The 26,944-nt window shown below is 36.3% G+C and overlaps 1 protein-coding gene across 2 annotated transcripts in view; it reads left to right on the top strand.

Annotated features, from left to right (window-relative positions):
- Positions 1-26,944, top strand: part of BIRC6 (baculoviral IAP repeat containing 6) — a 183,436-nt gene that overhangs the window by 87,688 nt on the left and 68,804 nt on the right. For both annotated transcript variants that reach the window (XM_058164248.1, XM_058164240.1), the window contains exons 43-58: positions 804-914; positions 2,510-2,643; positions 2,947-3,074; positions 5,186-5,748; positions 7,032-7,207; positions 7,824-7,920; positions 8,286-8,480; positions 12,266-12,466; positions 13,525-13,804; positions 14,933-15,189; positions 15,482-15,590; positions 17,005-17,226; positions 18,754-19,537; positions 20,058-20,201; positions 22,685-22,814; positions 23,717-23,848. In XM_058164248.1, coding sequence (XP_058020231.1) covers positions 804-914; positions 2,510-2,643; positions 2,947-3,074; positions 5,186-5,748; positions 7,032-7,207; positions 7,824-7,920; positions 8,286-8,480; positions 12,266-12,466; positions 13,525-13,804; positions 14,933-15,189; positions 15,482-15,590; positions 17,005-17,226; positions 18,754-19,537; positions 20,058-20,201; positions 22,685-22,814; positions 23,717-23,848 — 3,663 coding nt within the window. The remainder of the gene's footprint in view (positions 1-803; positions 915-2,509; positions 2,644-2,946; positions 3,075-5,185; positions 5,749-7,031; positions 7,208-7,823; positions 7,921-8,285; positions 8,481-12,265; positions 12,467-13,524; positions 13,805-14,932; positions 15,190-15,481; positions 15,591-17,004; positions 17,227-18,753; positions 19,538-20,057; positions 20,202-22,684; positions 22,815-23,716; positions 23,849-26,944) is intronic.

The following is a 26,944-nucleotide window of genomic DNA, read 5'->3' as shown; positions in this document are numbered from 1 at the left end:
CACACACACACACACACACACATTTATATTTCATGTATCTAGACTGCTCTTTCCCCCCAAAGTTTTGGTGCCTGCTTTCTTCCATTTTTCTATCTGGGGGCTGCACAATATACAGGTACGTAAGCTTGAGGGTTAGGAATATATTACTACCCCTTTTTATTAGTCTGTAAAGAAAAAGAGCAATAATACTTATCCTAGGGTTGGTTAACTAATTCGGTCATTAATATGCTGTATGCTCGTTACCTAAATAAGGCAACAAATGCTGCTTCATATATCATCAAATTCTTGCACAGATGTCCAACATCACATTTTTTTAAGGTTGGAAATTGCTTGATTTCTGCATGCAGATCTTGACATATTCTAAACACGCTGACAACATGTGAAATGATGCCAGGTAGTGTGCCTGTAGACAGTCTATGGCAGCAACTCTGTTAATTGCTGTGGATACAGGAATAAGACTGCTACCAATAAATAAGTAAAAGTCTTGGTCTTCGTTTCAACAAGAGAGGAATCAGTGAAGCCAAAGCAAAACCAGAATTTTATATATATTTTTTTCGTGAATGCTGATGAAATTATAACAGCTTTTCCTGCCTCACTCTTCCAGTTTCATGCATGTTATTCCTAAGTGACATATGTAGTTCATTTACTAGCTTGGGAGATCCAAAGACTAAAGACTCTGACATAATTTATTTTCCTTATCTATAAAAATGATCAGTTCCCTTTTCAAATAATTCAACAATAATACAAAAACTGTAACTTATGGTTGTGATATGCTATTTTTGATTTCTTTTGTTTTTTTTCAGCATCAGTAACTAGCTTCCTGACTGTCTTGGCATGGTATCCTAATACCTTGCTGCGAACATGGTGCCTTGTACTTCACAGCCTAACTCTCATGACAAACATGCAGTTCAATTGTAAGTTCAAGTTAAGTTAGAAGTGTAATTATCGTTTTATAAAATAGGAAATTTTAAAAATCGTTTTGCCTAAAAGTAATGGACTCCAAAAATTGATGCCTCATTTTAATCAGTGTTAATTGTTAACAAACAAATTGTTAACAAACAGATATTTGTTAAAATATCATCATAAAAAAAGAACCTCTTATATTAATTCAGTGTATGGAACATGGGGAATTACTGATCAAATGAATCTAGATTTCAATTTACAGCATACTAGATAATTACATAAAATATGCTTTGTGTAGACCAGGGCTGTCAAACTTACAGCCTGCAGGCCAGATGCGTCATGCACTGGCCACGCCTGATTTAGCAAAGGGTAAAAAAGTTCCAATACGACACCGCCGTGACGACATGAGTTGACACTCCTGGTATAAGTTTATATTGAATAGTGGATAGCAATGACTGGATAGGGAATATCTCTCATTAGCAACGGTATGCCTGAAAATACCTTTCATGCATCCAACACCTAATTTTAATTTTAAAAAATCTGTTCCTAAAAAGCAAATTGAAAAATCGACATACCTGGAAAAAAAAGATCAATTTCTAAATGCATTTATTAGGAGTGTATGATTGTTTGGGGTTCAAAACAGTTGTTTTGAGTTTAAAATGGTCTATCCTAAGCAAAAAATGTTTCCATACGGTTCTAGTCTGAAATGTATTGTTTTGCAATAATTCTGTTTTAAATTCAGATTGAGTCCAAACACTTAAGAAAGGGCTGGGGCACTTCCAATGAAGTTAGAATAGCTGTTTCCAGCCCAAAATACAGATTATGGATTTGAAACAAAGTATTTCTGAGAATTCAAAACATTTTTAATTTGATACATTTTGCAGATCAGTTACATTTATTAGCATAGGCTGCATAAACATTCTTAGCAAGTAAAAACTGGATGGATATAGATTCCTGCTTGTGCGGTATGGCCACCTACACAGAAAAGGAAGACAATGTTAAAGTGGGATAGTCATATACATCCTTAGGTGCTACTGTGTCTTCTGGTATATGTGTGTTTTGTGACTATGTCCAACCCAATACTTTGTTAAAGACTTACTCATAGTAGCCATTTTGTGAGAATATCTGTAAATATCCATAATGTGCTTTCCAAATTCTGTTAGCGTCAAAGATGCATTGTTTATTCCCAGTTTTGATAATGTTGATAAATAATCTTGATAAACACAGCTGTTGCTCCTCCTCCACGTATTTCCTCCATACAGCTTGGCTGCTTGAAACCAGTGGCCCTTCTTTTGTTTTGAAACTGGCAGATGGAGCTATGAAAGAGATCTGGTAGCCGATGGCTAAGTATTTAAGACATTCACCAAGACAACTAGAGACCAGGGTCTCTTTTAAATAACAGAATGAAATCCATACTTTATTAACCCTCCTGGCATTTAGGAGTGCCTTCAGGTACTGCCTAGAACATGCAAATTAATTCTGATAGTTGGAAAGAAATGTATTTTAAAATTCAGAATTTCAGAATGCTATATATATAGAATGGACATTTTAAAATCATAGGTACTATAATTTAGGCTGAAGAGTCAACCTTTTATTTGTCTTACAGCTGGTTCTAGTAGTGCCATTACATCTCAGGAAAGTACCGCCCAGCTATTGGTATCGGATCCTAATCTTATTCATATTTTAGTTAAGTTTCTTTCTGGAACAAATCCCCATGGAACAAATCAACATAGTCCACAGGTAATATTTTTCATTCATATTAATTTTGTTTGCTGATTTAATTTATATACTGTCTTTATTTTTGTATTATTCTGTCAGTCAGTTGGACGCATGTATAGATAAATGTTAATCTTTTAAGAGAAATGATATGAGTGCTCAAACCTACCATTTAACTTTGCAGTTTTAAATGTGAATATGTAGATCTCTCTTCCCTTGAAATCAGAATGGAATGCAATTTTAATCACAAACAATTTAATCACAAACTATTTCAGACAATGTAGTTGTTCAGAACATAATGCAAATACTTCTTTAAAACTCTTTCAGGTTGGCCCAACAGCTACCCAAGCTATGCAAGAATTCCTTACTCGTTTACAAGTGCATCTTTCTTCAGCATGCCCTCAAATGTTCAGTGAATTTTTATTAAAGTTGATACATATTCTTTCAATTGAGAGGTAATGTTTATTATAAATACCAAAATTTATAGTTTTGGACTATAGAAACATTGCATATGTTTATTTTTAGAATTTGTCAATTTTCAGCAAATGGATATTAAATTACTATGTTTTTGACTTGTTAAACATATTAAAACTATTCCTGAAAACAGGAATTGAGGAGAAAAAAACAGTTTTATCTGAATTCATAATTAAAAAAGAAACCTTAGCTATAATTATTTTGGATCATGCAAAGCAAAACTGAAAGCCATCAGCATGAAATTCTGTTGGCAAGCCAAGAGAATGATTAAATTAAAAAAAAATCCAACAGGTGCAATACATGTAAAAAATAAAGATGACATCTAAGATCATGGAAGTTATTTAGTGATGCATTGTTGTTCTTTGAAGCTTACAATAAAAATGAGCAGTGGTTCAGAAAATGAATCAGAAACTAGGTGTATGCAAACAAAGGAAAGGGCTACTTTACGAACCATATCGGTTCAGGCACCCCTGCTTTACAGAATACCCTTTAGTTTGGTGGGCTTGTTTCCCCAATCCCTAGTTGCAATAATACTAAGATCCTGTCAAGATTGCTGTTCTTTGAATCATTTGAAGCAGCTGGGGGGTGGGTGGGAGGGTAAGCTTTTCATCAAGTGTAATGATGGCCAACATTTTGGGCTTAGTGAGTTCTATTATCTGCCACAGAATTCTTCCCAGCTCCCATAAGGAACTAGCTTAACCAAAGGCCTTCAAAAGTATTTATGATACAAAGAAACAAAAGAAGAAAATAATTTGAAGGAACGTATTATAAGACAAAGTGTGTTACAAATTTGGAATCTTCTGAGAATAAGGATAAGTCCAAGGTTTTTACCACTAGCCATCACCATCAGGTTTTTATACTTTAGACTGAGGGTCTAAAGACTTACAGCAAGAAAGATTTAATTACATTTGCTAATGTAGCACATTCAGACTAAGGAATTAGACTAAAGACATAGCATGAATTTGTTAAGGAAGACGGGAATTTACCATGGTTAATGTATTTATAAATTGATGGGATGGTACAAAGTGACCTTAAGAAAGAAGGACATGACTCTGAGAAAGGTTACAGGATTTGAAACACTTAGAATCAAGAGAAACTATTGAGATGTATTTATAAATAGTTATTGAAATATGACACAGAGACAGAATAAAGTAAACATTACTCATTGAAGTGAATGCAAAATGTGAAAAGTAATTACAGCAGCAAAATGGAAAAATTAATAAAATCCATTCCAACCTATAATTTAGGGAAAAATTGGTATAAAATGTATTATAGACGGTATAATAACTCCATTATTGATTACCTAGGTGGGCAAATTATATAGTAAGTGCTGGAAATGCCATAGTCAAAATGGAACATTATATCATGTGATGGTCATGCAAAAAACAAAAATCTCAGAAATATTAGAAATGAATAAAACATTAAGAATTTTTATACAATAAATTTGAATGAAAACCACAAGTATTTTTATTAACAATTTTTAAAATATAAATAAAAAGCATCATGATTTACTCAAATAGTAAGAACACAATGTTAAAATTGGCAAAAGGTTGGTAAAATGAAATTTTGATGATGATACAAGATTGGGAAACCAAAATTGAAGAATCTGCAATAATGGGAAAACTGACAATATACAGTATTATTCATAAAAAGTTTAACTGAATGTAAGCAGGAATGGTTCATTTATACATGACGTGCTACACAGTAAGACAAAATTATGCTCTTGGAATATGTTTTCTAGGGGGGAAAAAATAAAAGATTAATTAAAAATAATTTATGAAATGATTGTTGCATAAAATATAAGCAACAATCTCCAATGTTTAATGTTCATAAATCATAAATATTTAAGTAATGGTTAATGGTTGAAAAATGGGGGGAAAGGGGGAGAATGTGTTTCTGAAACATGTTTGTATTATTTTCTCTTATGTTTCATTCCTTATTTTTTTATTTTTGTGTCTTCTGATATTTATTTTTATTTCTATGCAGGTTTTTGGCTAGGCTTATATAACAAAATATGCAGTATGAATACCTGCATGTATTTTGATTTTCATCAGCCTAAATAACCCCAATTTTCATTTCTCTTTATTTCTAGGGGTGCTTTCCAGACTGGCCAGGGTCCTCTGGATGCACAAGTGAAGCTTTTGGAATTTACCCTTGAACAGAATTTTGAAGTCGTTTCAGTGACCACCATTTCCGCTGTCATTGAATCAATCACATTTCTAGTGCACCATTACATTACGTGTACCGATAAAGTGATGTCTCGTAGTGGTTCTGACAGTTCAGTGGGCGCTCGAGCATGTTTTGGAGGCCTCTTTGCTAATATCATCCGGCCAGGGGATGCCAAAGCAGTCTGTGGAGAGATGACAAGGGATCAGCTCATGTTTGATTTGCTCAAGTTGGTCAATATCCTGGTTCAGCTGCCTCTTTCAAGCAACAGAGAATATAGTGCTCGGGCTCAGGTGGCCAGCAGCACCATGGACAGTGTCTCTGATGAAGAAAAGGTTTCCAGTGGAAAAGATAGCAATGGAAACAGTGGGAATACTCAAGGCTCCACTGTCTATGTAGCTGACCTAGTCTTAGCAAACCAACAAATTATGAGCCAGATTCTGTCTGCTTTGGGTCAGTGTAACAGCAGTGCTATGGCAATGATCATTGGTAAGTATTTTAATTATGCATATTTTCTGTATCCTGCTTAACCATCTCAAAAGACCAGAGCAGCTTGTGTACAATTCTTGGGTAATCTATAATGCTGTCATTCAGCTACACCCATATTTAAATAAGTTGGCGCTAGAGTTTTTGTTTGTAAGAATACTCTGTATTTCAGATATTTTTATTTAACATAAATGAATGAATGAATGAATGAATGAATGAATGATCATGTGTGATCAAGACATTTTTGATTCCTAACAACTACACAGATAATATGACACATGTTTTTTTATCCCTGAACGATTGTGGGTAACACAGTATATTTTTCAGTGAACTAACAAAAGAATTGAAAATGTCACAAATAAAAATCTCAGTGTTAAACCCTGTTCTTCCCACATACCAATCAATCTCAAGTTTTCCTTTAAAGCTTATTTTAAAAAATGGAGAATGGTATGCAATAATCAGAAAATATTGATACCAAATTAAAAATATAATACAAATAATAGAATAAAATGCAACAAAATAAATTTATTTAAGGAAAATAAAAACAATTGAAACAAAAAGAAACTGAATAACATTTCCTTTATAATGCTTTAGCAAACGTATATATTTATTCATTAGATACACATTCTACTTTTCCTCCACAAACTCAAAATGGCGTATGTAGCATTTCATCCTTCAATTTATTTCCAGAATAACAACTTTGCTGGTACCTGTGAAGTAACTTGAGCTGACCAGCCCAAAGTGAGCAAGGGAACCATGGTTTAAAGTCAATTTGAATGTATTTCCCTATTCCTAATCCACCAGTTTAATTACCGTACCATATTGTATCTTAATTTGGCACTGAAAAGAGTGCAGAGTTTGTAAGCATTCTAGAGTTGTGAATGGGTATGTTTGTCTCAGTGGTCTGTAAATCAGCTTGTGCATGTTTTTGAGAGGGGAAGGTCCCACTCATGACAGTGTGAAGAACACAAAATGATCTACTGTTATTGCTATTTTATATTATATTATATTGCCCATTGAAACCTATAAAAATGCACTGAAATTGACATTATAAATCAGCTTTTGCATTTCTGTTTTGTCATTAACATGCATAATAGTAAAATATGAGTGTGCTAAACTTACTGTCTTATATGCTATTTGTCCTTCAATAAGAAACATGAGCTGATAATTTTATAGTACTTTTTTGGAAAGGTTGAAAGATCATTCTGAATTAAATGGATAATGCTATCTTAAATAGTTCACTGTTTCCCAGTGCCTTCAGATTTATACAATTCTTTATATCCTAGGGGCCAGTGGTTTACATCTTACAAAACATGAGAATTTTCACGGAGGATTGGATGCCATATCAGTTGGAGATGGATTATTTACTATACTAACAACACTCAGTAAAAAAGCTACAACGGTGCAAGTGATGCTTCAGCCAATTCTTACCTATATGGCCTGTGGGTATATGGGGAGACAAGTAAGTGTTCAAAGTATTACCTTGTAATTGATTTCTTATCCTCTCTCTCTCTCTCTCTCTCTGCTGACGACTTGTTTGTTGTTTGGACAACAAACAGAAGTTGTTTGGACTGCTGATTACAGCCTTTTTTGTGTTATAAACTTGAACTGAATTAAATAGGGATCCACTGAAGAAAAGAAGCAATGAATATTTAATATAAATCTGGTCAGCTGACTTAGTCTTTTAGTTCTTTTCAGTAAGTTCGGTTCTTTTTTTCAGCCCAGTTATTAAACATGGAGGACTCCTTTAAACTACACTGAGATGAAAATGTTAACTGATACTTTACTAATATAAGCTGTAGACATTATTCTTTGTAATAGGTATAATGGGTATTGGCAGATTTGTTTCACTGCCCTTCAGTTAACTTCAAACTGAATTTTAGTTTCAGAAAAAAGTTGTTCAGATATTGTGAGAATTGTGTTCTTTCATTTATTTTAATTGTTTAAAATAAAAACAAACATAGAAAAATGATCTGGTAAATCATTGTTCCTCTGTAGTATGAAGCATCTTATATGGTTAACTTATCAATTGATTATATACATCTAGGTAAATGGTTGTTGTTTTTTGTTTCCACTAGGGTTCTCTTGCCACTTGTCAGTTGTCTGAACCTTTGCTGTGGTTCATTTTAAGAGTGCTGGATACCAGTGAGGCACTGAAAGCTTTTCATGATATGGGTAAGGATCTTCTTTTCCATTTTCTATAAATATACTGAAATTACAATCAAAACAGGTTTGCATATGAGCTAAAAAGTTCCTTGTGTCCCTACCCGGCCTTCCCAATTTGTGTACTTCAGACTGAACTTTTGCTCTAACAGTTTTTGACTATTAAGAAAACAGGAGAAAGGAAGGGAGCACGTGAGGGGAGCACTGGTCTCAAATATGGCTTAAATTCTGACCAAAGAATTTTGAATATCCTCTCTTTGTGTAGGCATAATTTTTTCCAGATTTTTAATAAACTGTTCTCAGCTTTTTGTCAAAACTGTTTAAATTGTAACCGATCATATTGTTATTCTCTTTCTATTATTGACTTTCTTTCTTAGGAGGTGTTCAGCTCATTTGCAATAACATGGTGACCAGTACCAGAGCCATTGTAAACACAGCAAGAAGCATGGTTTCAACTATTATGAAATTCTTAGACTCTGGCCCTAGCAAGGCAACAGATGGTACTTTGAAAGCAAGAGTACTAGCCTCTGAGCCTGATAATGCAGAAGGAATCCACAATTTTGCACCGTTGGGTAAGTTACATACCCCTATATTTGGTATGATTTTGAAACACAGTAGAATAGAATAGGTTGGCAGGTTTTGAGGAAAACTCAGATTTTGCAAAAATAATATTAAATTACTAGAGAAAACAGAAGGAATAACCCCACCTGGTGGTGTAGTACAATAGGCACAAAATGTTACATTAGTATAGAAAGGAGGACTGTGCAGGGAGCTGTTATGATCATTTCAGGTATCATGAAATAGGTTGTCTGAAGTTCTGAGCAAGATTTTGTTCTGACCACAAAAGTTCTGACCAAATTTTGCTATATATCACAGTAAAATTTGTAAGAACTGTACAAAATTGTTAAAGCTATATATTATCTAGCCTTTGGCTAAGATTCAATATACCGTATATACTCGAGTATAAGCCGAGTTTTTCAGCACGTTTTTTGTGCTGAAAAACGTCCCCTCGGCTTATACTCGGGTCTATACGGCTTATACTCGAGTTTTTTTTTTTTTTTAAGCCCCTCGGCTTATACTCGAGTATATACGGCTTATACTCGAGTTTTGTTTTTTTTTTCTTTTTTTCACATTTTACCGGACGGAAGCCCTGCCGGTGCAGTGAGAGGGCGGGGCGGGGAGCCAGCCTTCTCAGCTGAGGAGGAGGGTTTCAACCGGTAGGTGCCTCATTTCCCACCCTCGGCTTATACTCGAGTCCCCAGTTTTTGGGGTAAAATTGGGGACCTCGGCTTATACTCGGATCGGCTTATATTCGAGTATATACGGTAACAGAATAACACATTTGGCAGGGACTTTGGAGGTATTCTATTCCAACCCCGTGGGCAAGCCAATCTCCAATCTCTTACACAAAGAAAAATATATGGAGAGATTTACATTGTAACCACTTCACCATTAAATTTGATTTACATATGTTTTAGTCATGTTTTAATAAGTGTTACGTTTAGAGCCTCAGTTGTGTAGCAATTCAGATAAGAACATGATTTAAAGTCGTTGCATTTAACCATAGCTTTTTGGAATTAAAATCACTAGATGTTCCTTGTTTCATTGTAACTAAAAAAATTTAAACGCTTTAGCATTTTTAAAAAAATTCTCTTCTCACATTGACCAAAATTCCCATTATGCTTTTTGGTTCAGAAACTTTAGATTTGATAATCATTAGCAAAAATCTATCTTTGCAAATACTTTTGGAACGTAACATGTTTTTAAAAAGCTGTTTAGTGTCTCCCCACCACCAACACCAATGTAAAAACCTTTCCAGAGGCTTGTAGTTCAAATTTATATTAAGTGTTTTTGATCGTTTAATGTATCTTTAAACATGAGAGCAGACCATGTAATTAGAGGCTCTGTCTTCCCCTGAGATCACAAATATTTCTCTGACAGTATGAAGCATGACTGAAAATTAAGAACTTCTATTTATGCAAATCACAATTTATAAACATTTGTATTAAGTTTCTGTCTCTCTTACTCTCTCCGTGGGAAATATATAGAAATGGTCTGTTATGAGGAATGCATCTACTATTGTGGCAATTTCTGTCAACTAGTAAGGGCAAAGAGCATGTGACATATATTTTTGTCCTAGGCTTGTTCAGGGTGGATTTAAAATCATGATTTAAATCACTAGCAAAATGGCTTGATTTAAATTAATTCGATTTAAATCATAATTTTTAAAGAGCAACTGTCATCTCTGTCCTGCAGCAGTTCTTCCTCTGACCTGCTGTTGACTCACCAACAGTCCCGATATTGTAGAATATAAAGCCTCATGCTACATAACTAAGCTCCATTTCATGCTGAATAAACTAAATTATTAATGTATCTTAAATAGAAAACTATCTTTAGATAGATTTTTACTCCAAAAGCATTTTATTAAGATACATTTAATAAAAAATTTAAAAAATCCAATTTAAATTTAAAAAATTTAATTTAATTTTTTAACATTTTTTTTAAAAAAACAGACATTGATTTTTATCCACCCTGGGCTTGATGCCAGGGCACTTCAAATCTTCCTTACCTTTTACCGAAGACAGCATTTTTTTCAATAGCTATCCTCTATAACGGGTCTCCAGCCTTTCGGATCTCAGGGACCACTAAATTCATAATTTTAAATCCCGAGGGCCACTAATATGAATTTTTTTAAAAGATAAATAGTATTTGGTACAATATAAAAAATGTACCGTATATACTCGAGTATAAGCCGAGTTTTTCAGCACGTTTTTTGTGCTGAAAAACGTCCCCTCGGCTTATACTCGGGTCTATACGGCTTATACTCGAGTTTTTTTTTTTTTTTAAGCCCCTCAGCTTATACTCGAGTATATACGGCTTATACTCGAGTTTTTTTTTTGTTTTTCACATTTTTTAAAAACAGACATTGAAGCCCTGCGGTGCAGTGAGAGGCGGGCGGGGAGCCGCCAGCCTTCTCAGCTGAGGGAGGCGGGTTTCAACCGGTAGGTGCCTCATTTCCCACCCTCGGCTTATACTCGAGTCCCCAGTTTACCCCAGTTTTTGGGGTAAAATTGGGGACCTCGGCTTATACTCGGATCGGCTTATATTCGAGTATATACGGTAAATAATTTTTCTGCGGATCACCAAAATTTTCTCACAGACCACCAGTGGTCCGCGGTCCACTGGTTGGTGACCACTGCTCTATAATACTTCCCTTCTCCAGAATGGCCAGAAAATCAAGTTACACTTTCTTATTTGTTCAGGCAGGCAGTTCCACAGACAATTACTTCCAGTAGAAACAAGATGGGAAATACTTAACTTGTTAGACACTTTGTGGGCCTATATATTCTGCCCAAAGACCATTATCAATTACATTTCTGATATCTGATATATGGTCTTATGACAGCCCTCCTTCTTAAAGTAATGGGGCTTTTTCTTAGAGACTTGGGTGAATGATGCCAGGAGAGTTTACTTGAAGAGTGTCATTGATTACAGGCTTTCTCTATACAGTATATCAGTTTTGGACAGAGATCACTCTTCAGAATTAAATTTTAAAGTCTCCTTCTTTACAATAAAGGTGGGCCACTCTTTCTCTAAGTGTTCATCAGTTACCATTTCATTCATTCTGGAGATTAGAATGTAGAGAATTATCCATTCTCATTGTTGCCGCCTGTTTCTACCATGCATACACTCAAACTCAGCCACAGTCAGTACTTGGAAGGATACAATGTGTATGCATAAAGCCTAAAGTAAAGATCTAATACTTATACTTATACTTCGAATGTAGCCCCGCCCAACTTCTCAAACGGAGGTTTCAGAGGCTGAATAAAGCATCAGAAACAAAGCTAAAGAAAAGAAGCTCCGAAACAGAGCTTCAGAAAAGAAGCCCCCAAACAGAGCTTCAGAGGCTTTTTTTCTGAAACTCTGTTTCGGATGCTTTCAGAGGCAGGAAAAAGTTTTTTCTGAAACTGAGTTTCAGAAGTTTCAGAGGCAGAAAAAAAAGCCAAAAAAAAGCACAGGTTGTGAGCACAGAGCTCACAACCCAGGAACCTGTTGCTAAAATTCACCTCTGGGAACAGCTGATTGCGGGTATTCTGGGTGGCCAGTTCAGCTTTTTTCTTATTTTCCTCCCCAAAAACTAAGGTGCGTCTTATACTCCTAAAAATACAGTAATATTTATTTGTTCTAGTTGCATATAAAGAACAGTGAGTAAAATATATGTAGCCACAAATGAAGTTCAACTGCTTTGTCCATGGGCAACAGCGATACTAATATTTTCTCTTCTCTTTTGGCATTTTGATACATTTGCAAGTTTATCTGGCATATTTTTTAAATCCATGGCAATTATTTATTGAAGGCTCAATTACGTCAAGTAGTCCTACAGCCCAGCCTGCTGAAGTATTGCTGCAGGCAACTCCACCACATCGAAGGGCTCGATCTGCCGCTTGGTCTTACATCTTTTTACCTGAGGAAGCCTGGTGTGACCTTACAATTCATCTCCCTGCTGCAGTGTTGCTAAAAGAAATACATATTCAGCCACATCTTGCCTCTCTTGCAAGTAGGTATCGTCACAATACCTCATTTGTTGTACAGTTAGGAAATTTTTTTGAAGTGGTATTACTGTGAGAAAACAAGAGTGCTGTTAATACAATCTGATTCTAGATTCCATCTTAAAGATCTTAAGACATGCTGGGTCTATGCCAAATAATGTACAGTTTTAAATCTGTTGTAAAATTCATACTTGAAAGAAAGGATTTGTCTTAAAATAACTGACAAAGTTCTAGAAGCTAAAGTGGACAACTTTCAAAATTCTTACATTTATTATCAACATTATATAGCATGTTGAAAAAAAATAAGAAATTAAAAGTCATACGATAAAAAGAAACATAGCTATAAATAGTTCACCTTTCTGTCCCCCAAGCCATCCATGCTTCTGCTATGTTTATACACTATACTATTTTAAATGTAAGTTTATGATCTTTTCTTAATTTAGTGTTAGTTTTAATTTTCTTACCGAAACTCCTTACATTTAATATCCACATTCTTTGATGTACCTTTTTTAATTTGTATATATGTATATAGCTATTTCTCTATTGGTTTTGAGTAACCTAAAAGCTATCTTATTTGGCCCTCCCTTTCGTTATAGTTTTACCTACTTCCTCATTTTGAGAAGAGTCCTACACTTGAATATGTTAGTGTGTCTAGTCAGTTGCAGACATTAATAGCAGCCATTTGTTTCGGATAATCTCAATACTTGTTTCTTACAATGCTTAATATTTTAGGGTTATAATTCCCTCTTCCCTTTGTTAGTTCCATAACCAACTGTTTCAGGTGCTACGAGTGTGTGCAAACATATGCCACAAGATTTCATGGTTTTACAACAGCATATAGGATATATCGCCCTATAGTCCTTTGTAGCATTCTCTGAGTGGGTTACAATGTAAACATTATTTGTATATTGCCCCAACAATCTGGGTCTTTATTTCACCAATCTTAGAAAGATGGAAGGCTATTGCCATTCCATATGCGAGTGTTTGTATTTATTAAAGTAATGAAATTGATGTCTGTAAATTTTGTTCTACATATAAATATATGTGAACATTCCTATCTCTACAGCATGCCCTTCTTCGGTGTCTGTTGAAATAAGTGCAGATGGGGTGAACATGTTACCTTTGTCAACACCTGTTATCACAAGTGGTCTTACCTACATAAAAATACAGCTTGTGAAAGCTGAAGTTGCCTCAGCTGTGTGTCTTCGCCTTCATCGCCCACGGGATGCTAGCACATTAGGACTATCTCAGATTAAACTACTTGGACTCACTGCCTTTGGTAACACTTCGTCTGCAACAGTCAATAATCCATTCCTTCCTTCTGAAGACCAGGTATCTAAAACAAGGTATGTTTTATCAGTAGAGATATCAGATTAATTCATTTTTCCTATGTGAAACAGTTTTGCTATGTTATAAGACTTAGTGGATATTATTATTCATACTGTCCCTTCAGCAAACCCCAGGCTTAGCAGGGGAGGGGGAGTTGTGTGGAGTTATGTTGACTCACATTTCTCTAAATATCATTCCAAGTATGACAATCGGGCTTGAAAATAGACTTCCAGTTGCAGTTTTTATACAGATTACATCTGTTCCTGTAATAATATTTGAGAAAGACTTTGGGAGACAGAGCAAAGAGACTCCACATAGGGAACGAACAGATGGGAGACTGCAAAGCCCACAACTCAATAAGTGGGTACAGCAAGATGCTGAGAAAAGCCCATCCCTAATTTCTCAGGCAGTAATGATGATGGTGGGAGAAGTATCTTTTCACGCTTGCAAGATTATGTTAATGTAGTTTTATAATAAAATAGAAATAGCTTATCTAATCATCTCCTGTCTGGTCTATCTAGTAAGGCTGACAGTCCCCTATGATGACTAGACTTCAACAAACATTTGAATTTTTTTGAAGTTTGTTGGCTTAGTATATAAGTCTTTATTGGTTATTGCCCCTCCTTTTATACCTTTGTTCATTTTCTGAAATCTATAGTATCTTTTCCACTAATTAGATTTGGGAAATAACCGTAAATAATTCTTTTCTGTTCAGAAGCATTGGATTATAATTTAGGCCTCACAGACAATTTGGAAGTCATGAAGAATCAAATTTCTGACAAGCAAGTCAAAAGGAGGGTTTTTTTAACGCTCTGTACTTTTAAACTTTGGATTTTGAAGTTTCATACAATTCTCATTGTAATTCGTATCACATAAACAACCCTAGTCTGTAATTTTGATCTGAGGAGCTGTGAACAGTGTTAACCCTAACCGTAACTTCTGAACTTCAAGTCTACATATTTCAACAGAGGGGTTTTCTTTCAAAAGAAATACTAGATTAGTTTTTTTAATAAATTGGCTAAACCTGCAGGGGGTTGGGGTGGGGGAACATTACTTTCAGTTTTGCACTCCAGCTTCCATAATAATTACATTTTGTGTTGAAGTCAAGATGGAGTCTGTTTTAATTGTGCTTCTGTCTTTTTCAGCATTGGATGGTTAAGGCTGCTGCATCATTGCCTCACTCACATAAGTGATTTAGAAGCAATGATGGCTAGTGCTGCAGCACCTACTGCCAACCTGTTGCAGACATGTGCTGCTCTCCTGATGTCACCATACTGTGGCATGCATTCTCCAAATATTGAGGCTGTGCTTGTAAAAATCGGACTTCAGTCAACCAAAATAGGCCTCAAACTAATTGACATTCTTTTAAGAAATTGTTCTGCCTCTGGGAGTGACCCTACAGGTAAGAGAATAGTTTGATCTCTTTATAGTTTTAAGCTTTTAAGCTTTTAAGAGATTCCTGCTCACAAAAAGGAAGTTGTATTAGTAGATTATCATGCATTTGCATATAGTGAGATTTGAAAATGTGTCTTGATTTTTCCAGTTTGGTAGCTATGTTCTCAAACTGTAATTGCCACAATTAGAAATTTGGGAAAATGTTGTTTTTCTTAATTAAAAACTATTAAAATATTTTGGCAGACCGTGAATCGTGTATCGTCCTTAGTAATTTTTTTAACTTTTGTTTATATGAGAAGATTTGAATAGCCCCTTACTTTTTGGAAGATTAAATGGCCTGTCTTCTGACTCCACAATTGACATTCTATATCAGCTTGGGACGACTCAGGACCCTGGAACAAAAGAAAGGTACCATAAATATTTTCTTTTTAAATAGATATAAAAAATTGAGATCTATAAATTGTATTCTTCTTTCCTTCTTCACAAACGTATCTCTGTAATTTAACTTGGATGCAGCCATTTTGTATGCATAGTTGCAGTTCTGCAATATATATTAGAACAAAATTTGCTTTTACTCGGCAGTACAGATAGCATCCTCCTTTTTGATTTTGAGTTTCTTGCCATAAAGTATACTAAAATCCCAAATGTTAGGAGTGGATAAACTCTGTAAGGCAGGGGTCTCCAACCTTGGCAACTTTAAGACTTGTGGACTTCAACTCCCAGGGTTCCTCAGCCAGCAAAACTGGCTGAGGAATTTTTTTTATTATTATTATTTACATTTATATCCCGCCCTTCTCCGAAGACTCAGGGCGGCTTACATTGTGTAAGGCAATAGTCTCATCCTATTTGTATATTTATATACAAAGTCAACTTATTGCTCCCCCAACAATCTGGGTCCTCATTTTACCTACCTTATAAAGGATGGAAGGCTGAGTCAACCTTGGGCCTGGTGGGACTCGAGCCTGCAGTAATTGCAAGCAGCTGTGTTTAATAACAGGCTATCTTACAGCCTGAGCCACCCACGGCCCTGGGAGTTGAAGTCCACAAGTCTTAAAGTTGCCAAGGTTGGAGACCCCTGCTATAAGGGCAACCTGTATGTGTGAATCACTGATCATAAAGACAATATATAAAAGCCAGAACAAATTAATTTTAGGCATTTGTGATATTGTTTGATTGTTGTGAGATGTCTAGAGCCATTGAAAATCAGGCATCTTACCAGTTTAATAAATTGTGGTTGGTTACATAGTCAGCCAGATGTTTACACTGGATTTGACATGTTTATCCACCTACAGAGTCTTCCCCAAGAACCTAGAATAGGCAGATACTGTTACTGATTTGTTTTGAAATAATTTTCAGTTTGAGATTATTTTTAGATTGTGTGCTGGTTTAAAAAAAAAATTTCTCCTACATTCATATTCATATTTTCTCAAAACAGTTTCACAGTATTGTTAGTATGTATTATTGTAGTGCTGTTGTGGGTTTTTTGTGTTTTGGGTTTTTTTTCTAGCTGTGCCACTAAGAGTCATTTTGACAGCATCAGTATAGAAATAGATTCAATAAATATACCTCGAAAGGCTCCTACCCATGTAGCTTTCCAGAAAGCTAAAAATTTGTCGTTTATCCCAGATATTAGGCTAGAATGGGGAGGAACTGACGGATATCAGGCCACCGTGGTGGGGAGTGTATGAGTGACATTACTGTTTAAATTGATTTTCTGGTGAGCTGCTTAGGATTATTATATGTAAGACAGGTGGCCATATAAGTTTTACAAATAAATAAATATACTTACCATATGCCTTCTTAATATATTTCCATCTTCTAGAATTCAAGCTTTGTTGAAATGGGTCAGTGATTCTGCAAGAGTTGCAGCTATGAAAAAAAGTGGCCGAGTTAACTATGTCTGTCCAAACAGTTCGACAAGAGAATATGGTCTTCTCATGCCGTCTCCTTCACATTTGCATTGTGTAGCTGCAATTTTATGGCATAGCTATGAATTGCTTGTAGAATATGACTTGCCAGCATTGTTGAACAGAGAACTCTTTGAGTAAGTAGCCTGTGCATTAGTTTTACCAAGTGATAGAGGTCTGGACTACAGCTTCATGTGTTTTTTTTTAAAATCTCTGCAACGCTTTAGTGCCACAAACATTCAAGTACTTAAATATAAATTGTTGATGTAATAAAACTGTATCCACAAAAAAATGGCTTTCTCACGGATCCTTTGCTCTTTATATGTATGTTTTACTGATTCTTTTTCATACATTTTTGACAAAAAGCTGATACAAGTAATCCTTGACTTACTACCATTCGTTTAGCGACCATTCAAAGTTACAACAGTACTGAAAAAAGTAACTTACAACTCTTTTTCACACTTGTTACTGTTGCAAATATCCCCATGGTCACATGATCAATTCAGACGCTTGTCAACTGACATATATTTATGATGGTTTCAGTGTCCTGAGGTCATGTGATCACCTTTTGCAATCTTTTGACAAGAATAACAATGAGGAAGCCAGATTCACTTAACAACCATGTTACTAATTTAATAATTGTGGGAAGAAAGGTCATAAAATGAGGTAAAAATAACTTTTGCTTAGAAACAGAAACTTTGGGCTCAATTGTTGTCAGAAATCGAGGACTCCCTGTACTGTATTTTTTTAAAAAAATGCACAAAGCTAAGTGACTGTTACAATGATTATCATTCAGAAATAGGGACCTAGTTTTCCATATACATTCATAATCTAATAGGATTTTCCTGTTTGCTTGGACAATGTCTATATCTCTTGTCGAAGAGACTTTTCAGTTTTCACTTAAAATGTGGGCATTTCAAGATGCAGTAAATGCTTTGATTCTGTACTAGTACAGGCCAGTGGCAGGTGTTCTATAACTGCAATTTTAGAACAGGTCTATTTATCTACAAAAATGTGCTTTTCTTAGGAAGTGTTAATTTTAGAATTTTAGTTTTAAAATTTACCTCTCTTAATTGGCAGGCCTAGTCCCTCTTAAGGCAGTAATTTATTTTGTGGCATTAAAAATATAAGAAACTTAACTGTACAAATATTTTCAGTAGGATGTGCATTCAAATAAACCCCAAGAACCTGAACAGAAATAGGGTGGTTTGGCATGAATCTTCAGTATCTTCGTATAATGAAGAAGGAATCTGTGACAGTCAAGATCTGTAGCTAAGCCACAGGAAAACTTCATCAAATTTATAGTTCCAGAGCCTCAAATTAATGTAAATTGGAAACAATAATACTCTGAGGAAAAAAGAATTTATTTAGAATTTGAAAATTTCCTGAAATATTAGATTTAATTGATTTTATGTCTCCCTTTTTATTTGCTGACATGAGCTTTTTAGAAATCTTTTTGTGTAGTTGTTCTTCAACTATAATGGCAAACTAATAGCTATTGGCCTCAATAACTTCCCTAGTGACTCAAAATCCATATTATCAATACTTAGTCATGCAGTCTGCTTTTTCTGTTATCTGTGTTTAAATAGAATGATTGAATTCAAGGCTAGTTTATGTGTCATTAATATATACTGTTTTCTAATTAGTTTTTTCTTTCTCCCTAGGTCTCTGTTTAATTGGTCCATGTCTCTTCCATGCAATGTGGTTTTGAAGAAAGCTGTTGACAGTCTCCTTTGTTCTATGTGCCATATTCATCCAAGTTATTTTTCGTTACTTATGGGGTGGATGGGTATTACCCCTCCCCCTATCCAGTTGCAACACAGACTGTCCATGACAGATGATAGCAAAAAACAGGATCTTACTTCGTCTTTAACAGATGACTCTAAAAATGCACAAGCTCCCCTTGCACTAACTGAATCACACTTGGCCACTCTTGCTGCCTCATCACAGTCTCCTGAAGCTATTAAACAGCTATTGGACTCAGGGTTGCCCTCCCTCCTTGTAAGAAGCCTTGCAAGTTTTTGCTTTAACCATACTTCTGCCTCTGATTTCAATACTCCATCAACAGACAATTCCCAAGATAGGATCAGAAGACACCACGTTCCGCAGCACTTTCATAAAATGCCCATCACAGCAGATTTAGTTGCTCCTGTACTCAGATTCTTGACAGACGTTGGAAACAGCAACCTTATGAAGGACTGGTTAGGTGGCTCTGAAGTCAATCCACTATGGACAGCACTTTTATTTCTACTCTGCCATTCCGGTGCTACTTCTGGAGGACATGCTGCAGCACCACAACAACAAAATAGTGCTAGACCTACATTGCTTACTGCAGCTTCAGGAACAGGACTGACTACTCAGCAGAGAACAGCAATTGAAAATGCTACCGTTGCATTTTTCTTACAGTGTATTTCTTGCCATCCTAATAATCAAAGATTGATGGCTCAGGTAACATAAAAATTAATCTGAATAGTCGATGTAGCATAAAATATCACTTTAGCTGGATTTGAAGGACTGGTTGAGAGCTTCTTTTTCTGAGATTTCCTTGTGGTATGGCTAACTCTTCTATTCTGACACCTATGCTGATATCAGAATTCAGTAAATGTGGTGCAGAACAACACAGTAACCTTACAGAATAAAGATCTTGGAATTGCTGAGATTCTTATGCTACTGTATAACATGGCAGAGCAACTTCAAGAACATACATAGCAATAGCAAATTTTACTACAGATCAGAATAGGTTCTAGCACTAGGTAGTCCATTCCAACAGTGGAATATGAGTTTAATGAAGTTCTTGTAGGTATATTCTGAAGGACCTGATTTAAGAGTTATAAAGGGAAAAAATTGATGAAACTGATAGATCAACAAATATATGCCCTATTGTAGATACAACTAAATAAATATTTATAAAGATAGCTCATGAATACTTATAACTGCATCTGAATTTTTTTTCTCCATTCTTTCATAGGTTCTTTGTGAACTCTTCCATTCTTCTCCTCAAAGAAGCAATCTCCCAACATCTGGAAATATTTCAGGGTTTATTAGAAGGCTTTTTTTGCAGCTGATGCTAGAGGATGAAAAAGTGACAATGTTTCTTCAGTCACCTTGCCCAGTAAGTTATCTCTTCACATTCACTAGTACCACTGCTACCTACCCTCATTGCTAGATAAAACTCACAGTAGGTACAAAAATAAAACTTCATTATATCAGTTCCTGCTAAAAAGGAAATATTAAAATATATTTTTCCAGCCTGGTGATATAGATTAGCCTTGACCAACCAATAACTATATATTACACAGTTCTTTTACAATATACGCAGTTATTCCATATTTATTCATAATCACTGAATCTGTAAATTGTCCATATGCATAATCCTGTTCTATATAATTCCTTATATTAAAATTTAGATAATAATATTGAAAATCATAAGGTGCAAAAGGGGAAGAGTATATGCTTCTCACATCTTGACAAATCCTATATTTTACCATCTGTTATTATTAATTATGCCTCAGTTGCTAGTGTAATACATTTCCATGTTAATTACTTAATCCAATTGCCATTCATTGCTCCTGAATAATGGGATCATCTCTATTGCTTTTGTTCTTTGTTGTGTAGCATGTGCTGTTCCTTTATTTTTCCTTTTCAAGTAAAGAAGTTTAGAACATCCGTTTCATCTTGGTAATAACTGTAGTTAATCTGTTTCTGCACTTTTTTTTTGTAATGCTTTAATAGAAACAGTGTACCCTATTTCTTTTAATAACTCAAGGTCACAAAAACTATGCACAAAAATTCTATGCTTTTTAGAATTATTAATTAGATAATATGGCAAACAGAGTGATAGTAGAAGCTATGGTTGATGTTCAAGCCCTGGACTCTGTTTAATTACTGTCTCAAGATAAAATCTGGGAGTGGAATTCAGTTATACTGTAGAAAATGATGTTTTAAGAATGTCATAATTTAGATGTTTCTCATCTCATTTGTAAACTGTTGAAATCCCTTGAATCAAATTGCATTCTATAACTATGATCCGTGATAGCTTATTTATGTATTTTATTTTTATTCATTAATTTGTATAGCCTTCCATGTCACATAAATCAACTCTGGTTGGCATACAACAATAATATAAAAGAACAAATGCAAAAATATAAAACGCGTGCCCAGGCTTGATAAATATAATCAGGTCTTTAGGGATTTCCAGAATGACAAAAGGGATGGAGCTACACCAGTCCAGCAACAAGTCTTTTCTTTTGTTCCTGTTATCTCTCTTCTGCCCCTGCCTAAGCACTTGGCACATTGAGATGCTAGTGCCTGGAATCAAGTTTGGAGGAAGGTGTTTGTCTTTAGAGAGCTGTCCCTGGAATATCATACACCCATATATATATGTATGTATGTATGTATGTATATTTATATTTGTTTTCTGAGGTTTTCGCAGGTGTTTGTATGTAGGTCTTTGGTTATTCGGGTTTTCTCCCGCGTAAAATTGGAAGTGTCTTGGCGACGTTTCGACGAAGTCTCATTCGTCATCTTCAGGCTTCAGCTTTGCTTCAGCTTTGCTTCAGCTTTGCTTCAGCTTTGCTCCCAGAAGCACAAAGCTGAAGCCTGAAGATGACGAATGAGACTTCGTCGAAACGTTGCCAAGACAGTTCCAATTTTACGCGGGAGAAAACCCGAATAACCAAAGACCTATATATATATATATATTTTTTTTTTTCTGAGGTTTTCACGGGTGTTTGTATGTAGGTCTTTGGTTGTTCGGGTTTTCTCCCAATTTTACTTCCAATTTTACCCCAGCCAACTACTCCTCAAAACAAACTTTAATGCTACCTTTCCCGAAAGCTTATCCTGTCCAGGAATCCTCAAAACAAAAGATTTTTAAAGAAAAAGAAACTGAACCAGGGTATTGGGTATTGTTCAGCTTCTTCCAAACTTGACTTGGAGCACAAGCATTTCAGAGTTTGCCTTCTTTTTTTTCCCCTCCTCATTATTTTTGTCCAAGCTTTGGAAACTGAAGAGATTCAGAAAAGCTCCCACCCATCTTGTTCTCAGGTCTTGGAATGTTAGGTTTGCTGGGATTTGATCCTCTGGGGCATGCTATTCACTGCTGGTATGGTGCTTCTAAGGAGTGGGGGGGGGAGAAGAGAGAGTGCAAAAAGAGGGAGATGGGGAGGCATATCTGCATGCTGGGTGCCTGGGCAGGTTTGGAAAGGAAATGACAGGAACAGGAGCCACAGCTCAGCTTAGTGTGAATACACAAACGGGGGAGGAGGCAAAAACAGGAAGAGAATGGGCATCTGTAGCTGATAACGCTTCTGGATACTTTTCAAGGGCAACTTCATGTAAAGCATATGCTGCAATAATCCATTATGGATGTGATCAGTGAATGAGTGACTGTAAGCAGAGCCTGCCAATGCAGGAATGGACTCAATTGGTGCACAAGTTGAAGCTGTGCAAAAGTCCTCCCAGCCACAGTTTCATTGAGCAGGAGTTGTGAAACTAGGGGGAATCCCAGATTTTACACAAAGACCTGCTATGAAATGTCTACGGCCTTTTTATTTCAAAATCCTTAAAACAATTTTTATGTTTCTTAACTTTTAGTTGTATAAAGGTAGAATTAATGCTACCAGCCATGTAATTCAACATCCAATGTATGGGGCAGGACATAGATTCCGTACTCTTCTCTTGCCAGTCTCAACAACCCTGGCAGAGGTTCTTGATCGTGTATCAGGTAAGTTGCTTTTATTAAATAGGTATTTTTTATTCTAATCTATGGAAAGTGTGTGTGAGAGAGGGGGGAAGGGAGGGAGAGAGAAAGAGAAAAACCTTTCATTGATGGATTTATACATAAATCAAATGTCATTTTATTTCATGTATAAATTTATTGCTCAATACAGAATTTTCCATGGTGGAATGTATAATAAAAAGGTGTATTTACTGTATATTAGAGCTGAAGAGTATATCTGCATTATTCTAAAATACTCTTTATTTTAGCAATCTTACAGCAGTTTCATTAAAGTAACTTAACATTTAAGAACCAGATACTCAAAACTGTCATATTTAGAAAGATGCTATAAATAGAGAAAAAATATTTCACCAATATATATTTAACTATATATTACTACTAATGTAGAAGGCAGTGTAGCAACATGGAACCTGTTGGTTTGAATTACGGCACCCATTATTCATAGTTACAAGACAGAGGTAAGGTTTGCGCAGGACAAATTTGACTGGCTTTAGAATATACAATAATGTAATTAATATATTCAAGTTGCACCAATTCCACCTTATTTTCTTCCTGTTTATCACTGATATCAGTGCTGAATGAATCTTGTACATGTGTGCATATTAGTGCTGTGCAAGACATGCAAAAGAAATACTTCACAATGCATACACCATACAAACACACCACCTCTCTTTGATTATAGTATCTCTTTTGCAGGCTTATGTGACTATGTTGAAAGTTGTTCTTTGCCTTCTCTGTATTCATGTCCACATACAACTGCTTCATTCTTTTGCAAAGCCTCTCTTCCAAATACTTTCTACAGCCCTAGTATGTGTGTGTGTACACCTTTAGATACATAAATAATTAAATAGTAATGCTTTCTGCATAATATAATATTTTGTTTCCAGATACTCCTAGCATAACAGCAAAATTAATTAGTGAACAAAAAGAAGACAAGGAAAAAAAGAATTACGAAGAAAAAGAGAAAGTTAAAGCAGACAGTGGGTTTCAGGACAATTACAGTGTTGTTGTTGCATCTGGTATGTCTAATTTTATGTCATGTTATCCTACCTGATTGGGATAGTATGAGGAATAGTAAGCTAACTTTAATATTAAATTTAAAGTCGTGTCAGCCATCTTGATGCTTTGCATTCCTTGACCAGAAGATTGGAGCATGGTAATTTACAACTTACTGAATTAAAATTCAAGCAAAGGTGAATGAGGCACTGGGTGTAGCATTAGACAAAGGGAATCCCAAACATTTTTCATTATCACTAGAATCTACAACACTCTCCTGCCTTCCAGAAGAAATACCAGAAAAGACAAAAAAAAATAATCTGAATGGAGATAGGCTGAAAAGAGGGATAACAAAACTAAATGAAAATGGGGCATGGGATATTAATAATTGGATAAAGAAGAAAAATATAATTTGCCCTTCACTTATGTAGGCTGAATTCAGTGAGGTTGGACATAAGGAAAAGCTGAGAGTGATGATTCTACAAAAATGTATCTAAAATCCTGGAATAGAAGGTGCTTTGCAGTGGAGCATGGTGAGACAGCAGTTGCTTCTCCCTTGCAACAGAATCTGCTGTGTTATGAGGATATAATATGATGCCTCTGTCTATTCAAAAGTACTTACGTAGGATATTGTCTCTCTTACAAATACACTGGTGCTTACATGTTTGGGAATCCTTTTGAATTTTTAATATTTTTGCTCAAGTACGACTTAAAATGTGATCTATTTTCCACACAAGCCCTAAAACTGAAGAGAACTCAATTAAGAACAATACTGCACTACCATGTTTCACAGATGGGATGTAGCGTTCGCCATTCACCAAATATAACTCTTTCAATTAAACCCCAAAACTTCTATTTTGGTCTCATCCGTCCATAGAACATTCTTACGATAGTCCCAAAGGTGTTTTTTCAAGAGGCAGCTGGACTTTCTGGTTTGAGAAGTTGGAACTGTGCTTTCTGCAGGATGCTTTCTGCCCTGTGTCCCTTCACTGTTGAGCACAGGCCCAGGCTGTTGAGGATGAATCTGTACTGTCTGCATCTCAAACTGAAGCGTAAATGGTTCCTGTAGTCTGCAGTTTTTCTGGAAATCCATTCATACTCACGTACCACTTGAAGGGCGTTCATCCCAAAGTGCATAGCTAAATGTCTTATTTATTTATTTATTTATTATTCATATTTATATACCGCCCTTCTCCGAAGACTCAGGGCGGTTTACAGCCAGAATAAAACAAATACACAAAAGTTAAAATACCATATCTTTAAAAATCTAATTCCATTGGCCGAAAATTTAAAAATAATGGGATAAAATTATAAAAAACAACCCCAATTAAAACCCCATTAAAATTGCCATTAGGCCAGCCCTGCTCGATGAAAGAGAAAAGTCTTGAGCTCGTGCTTAAAGGTCCGGAGATCGGGGAGTATGCGTAGCCCCACAGATAGTTCATTCCACAGGGCAGGTGCCCCCACAGAGAATGCTCTTCCCCTGGGAGCCGCCAGCCGACATTGTTTGGCTGACGGCACCCTAAGGAGGCCCTCCCTGTGAGAGCGCACAGGTCGATGGGAGACTATTGGTGGCAGTAGGCGGTCCCGTAAGTATCCCGTCCCAAGCCATGGAGCGCTTTAAAGGTGATGACCAGCACCTTGAATTGCACCTGGAAGACCACCAGCAACCAGTGCAACCTGCGCAGGAGAGGTGTTATATGGGAGCTACGAGATGCTCCCTCTATCCCCCACGCAGCTGCATTAGGTACCAGCCGGAGCCTCCTGGTGCTCTTCAAGCGGAGCCCCATGTAGAGAGCATTGCAGTAATCCAGGCAGGAAGTAACGAGGGCATGAGTGACAGTGCATAAAGGGTCCCGGTCCAGGAAGGGCGAATCAGGCGCACCTGATAAAAAGCTCCCCTGGCGACAGCCGTCAAATGCTCTTCTAAAGACAGGAGGACGCCTAAGTTGCGAACCTGGGGGCCAATGACTCGCCCCCCACAGTCAGCGATGGAGCTAGCTGACTGTGCCGGGACGCTGGTATCTACAGCCACTCCGTCTTGGATGGGTTGAGCCGAAGCCTGTTTGTCCCCATCCAGACCCGAACGGCCTCTAGGCACCGGGACATCACATCGATGGAGATGGTCTATGGAGATTCTCAGTCATTCAGGTCATGGTTGTCCCAAAGATGCTTTTTCAAGAGGTAACTGGATTAGAAATAGGCTTCTTGCTTATCCATGTGGTCTTTCTCCTTGTAGCCCAGCCATGCAATACCATTGCTGCTCAGTGTTCTCTTGATGAAGGTCTCATCAACATTCAGCAGTGCAAGAGAGGCCTTTAGGTCCTTAGATGTTACCCTGGGCTTCTTTGAGATTTCCCTGATTATTACACACCTTGCTTTTTGGTGTAATCTTGGTTGGCCAACCACTCCTGGGGAGATTAATAATGGTGCTAAATTGTTTCCAATTGTACACAATCTGCCTGACATTGTACTGGTGGAGTCCAAACTCTTTGGCAAAAGTTTTATAACCTTTTCTAGCCTTTCCCATCAACATCTATTTTTTAGAGATCCTCAGATATCTCTTTTGTTCAGGCCATGGCATACTCACATGTACCTGTGTTTTGTTTTGTTTTTGTTTACATTTATACCCCGCCCTTCTCCGAAGACTCAGGGCGGCTTACAATGTATAAGGCAATAGTCTCATTCTATTTGTATATTTTTTACAAAGTCAACTTATTGCCCCCCCAACAATCTGGGTCCTCATTTTACCTACCTTATAAAGGGTGGAAGGCTGAGTCAACCTTGGGCCGGGCTCGAACCTGCAGTAATTGCAGGCTTTGTGTTCTAATAACAGGCTTCTCTATTGCCTGAGCTATCCCGGCCCCTGTTGTTGTAGTGAACACCCGGTGTTGTAGTGAACACCCAGACATCTGTTCTTTAAATAAGGCAGGCTCTCCCACACTCACAATTGATTATCATCCCATTGATTGAATTCTCCCTTGCTATCTTGATTGAAGTTCACATACTTTTTACCAAACATAAATATATACCCTTGGATTATTTTCCTGAGTAAATAAAGGAATAAGTATACTGTGTTTTGTCGACTTGAGCTCTCTTTATCTAGTTTTATTACTTGT

Source organism: Ahaetulla prasina, chromosome 1 (genome assembly GCF_028640845.1).
Source record: "Ahaetulla prasina isolate Xishuangbanna chromosome 1, ASM2864084v1, whole genome shotgun sequence".
NCBI lineage: Eukaryota > Metazoa > Chordata > Lepidosauria > Squamata > Colubridae > Ahaetulla > Ahaetulla prasina.
Note: the sequence above shows the minus strand (reverse complement) of the source record. Positions and strands in the feature narration are given on the sequence as shown.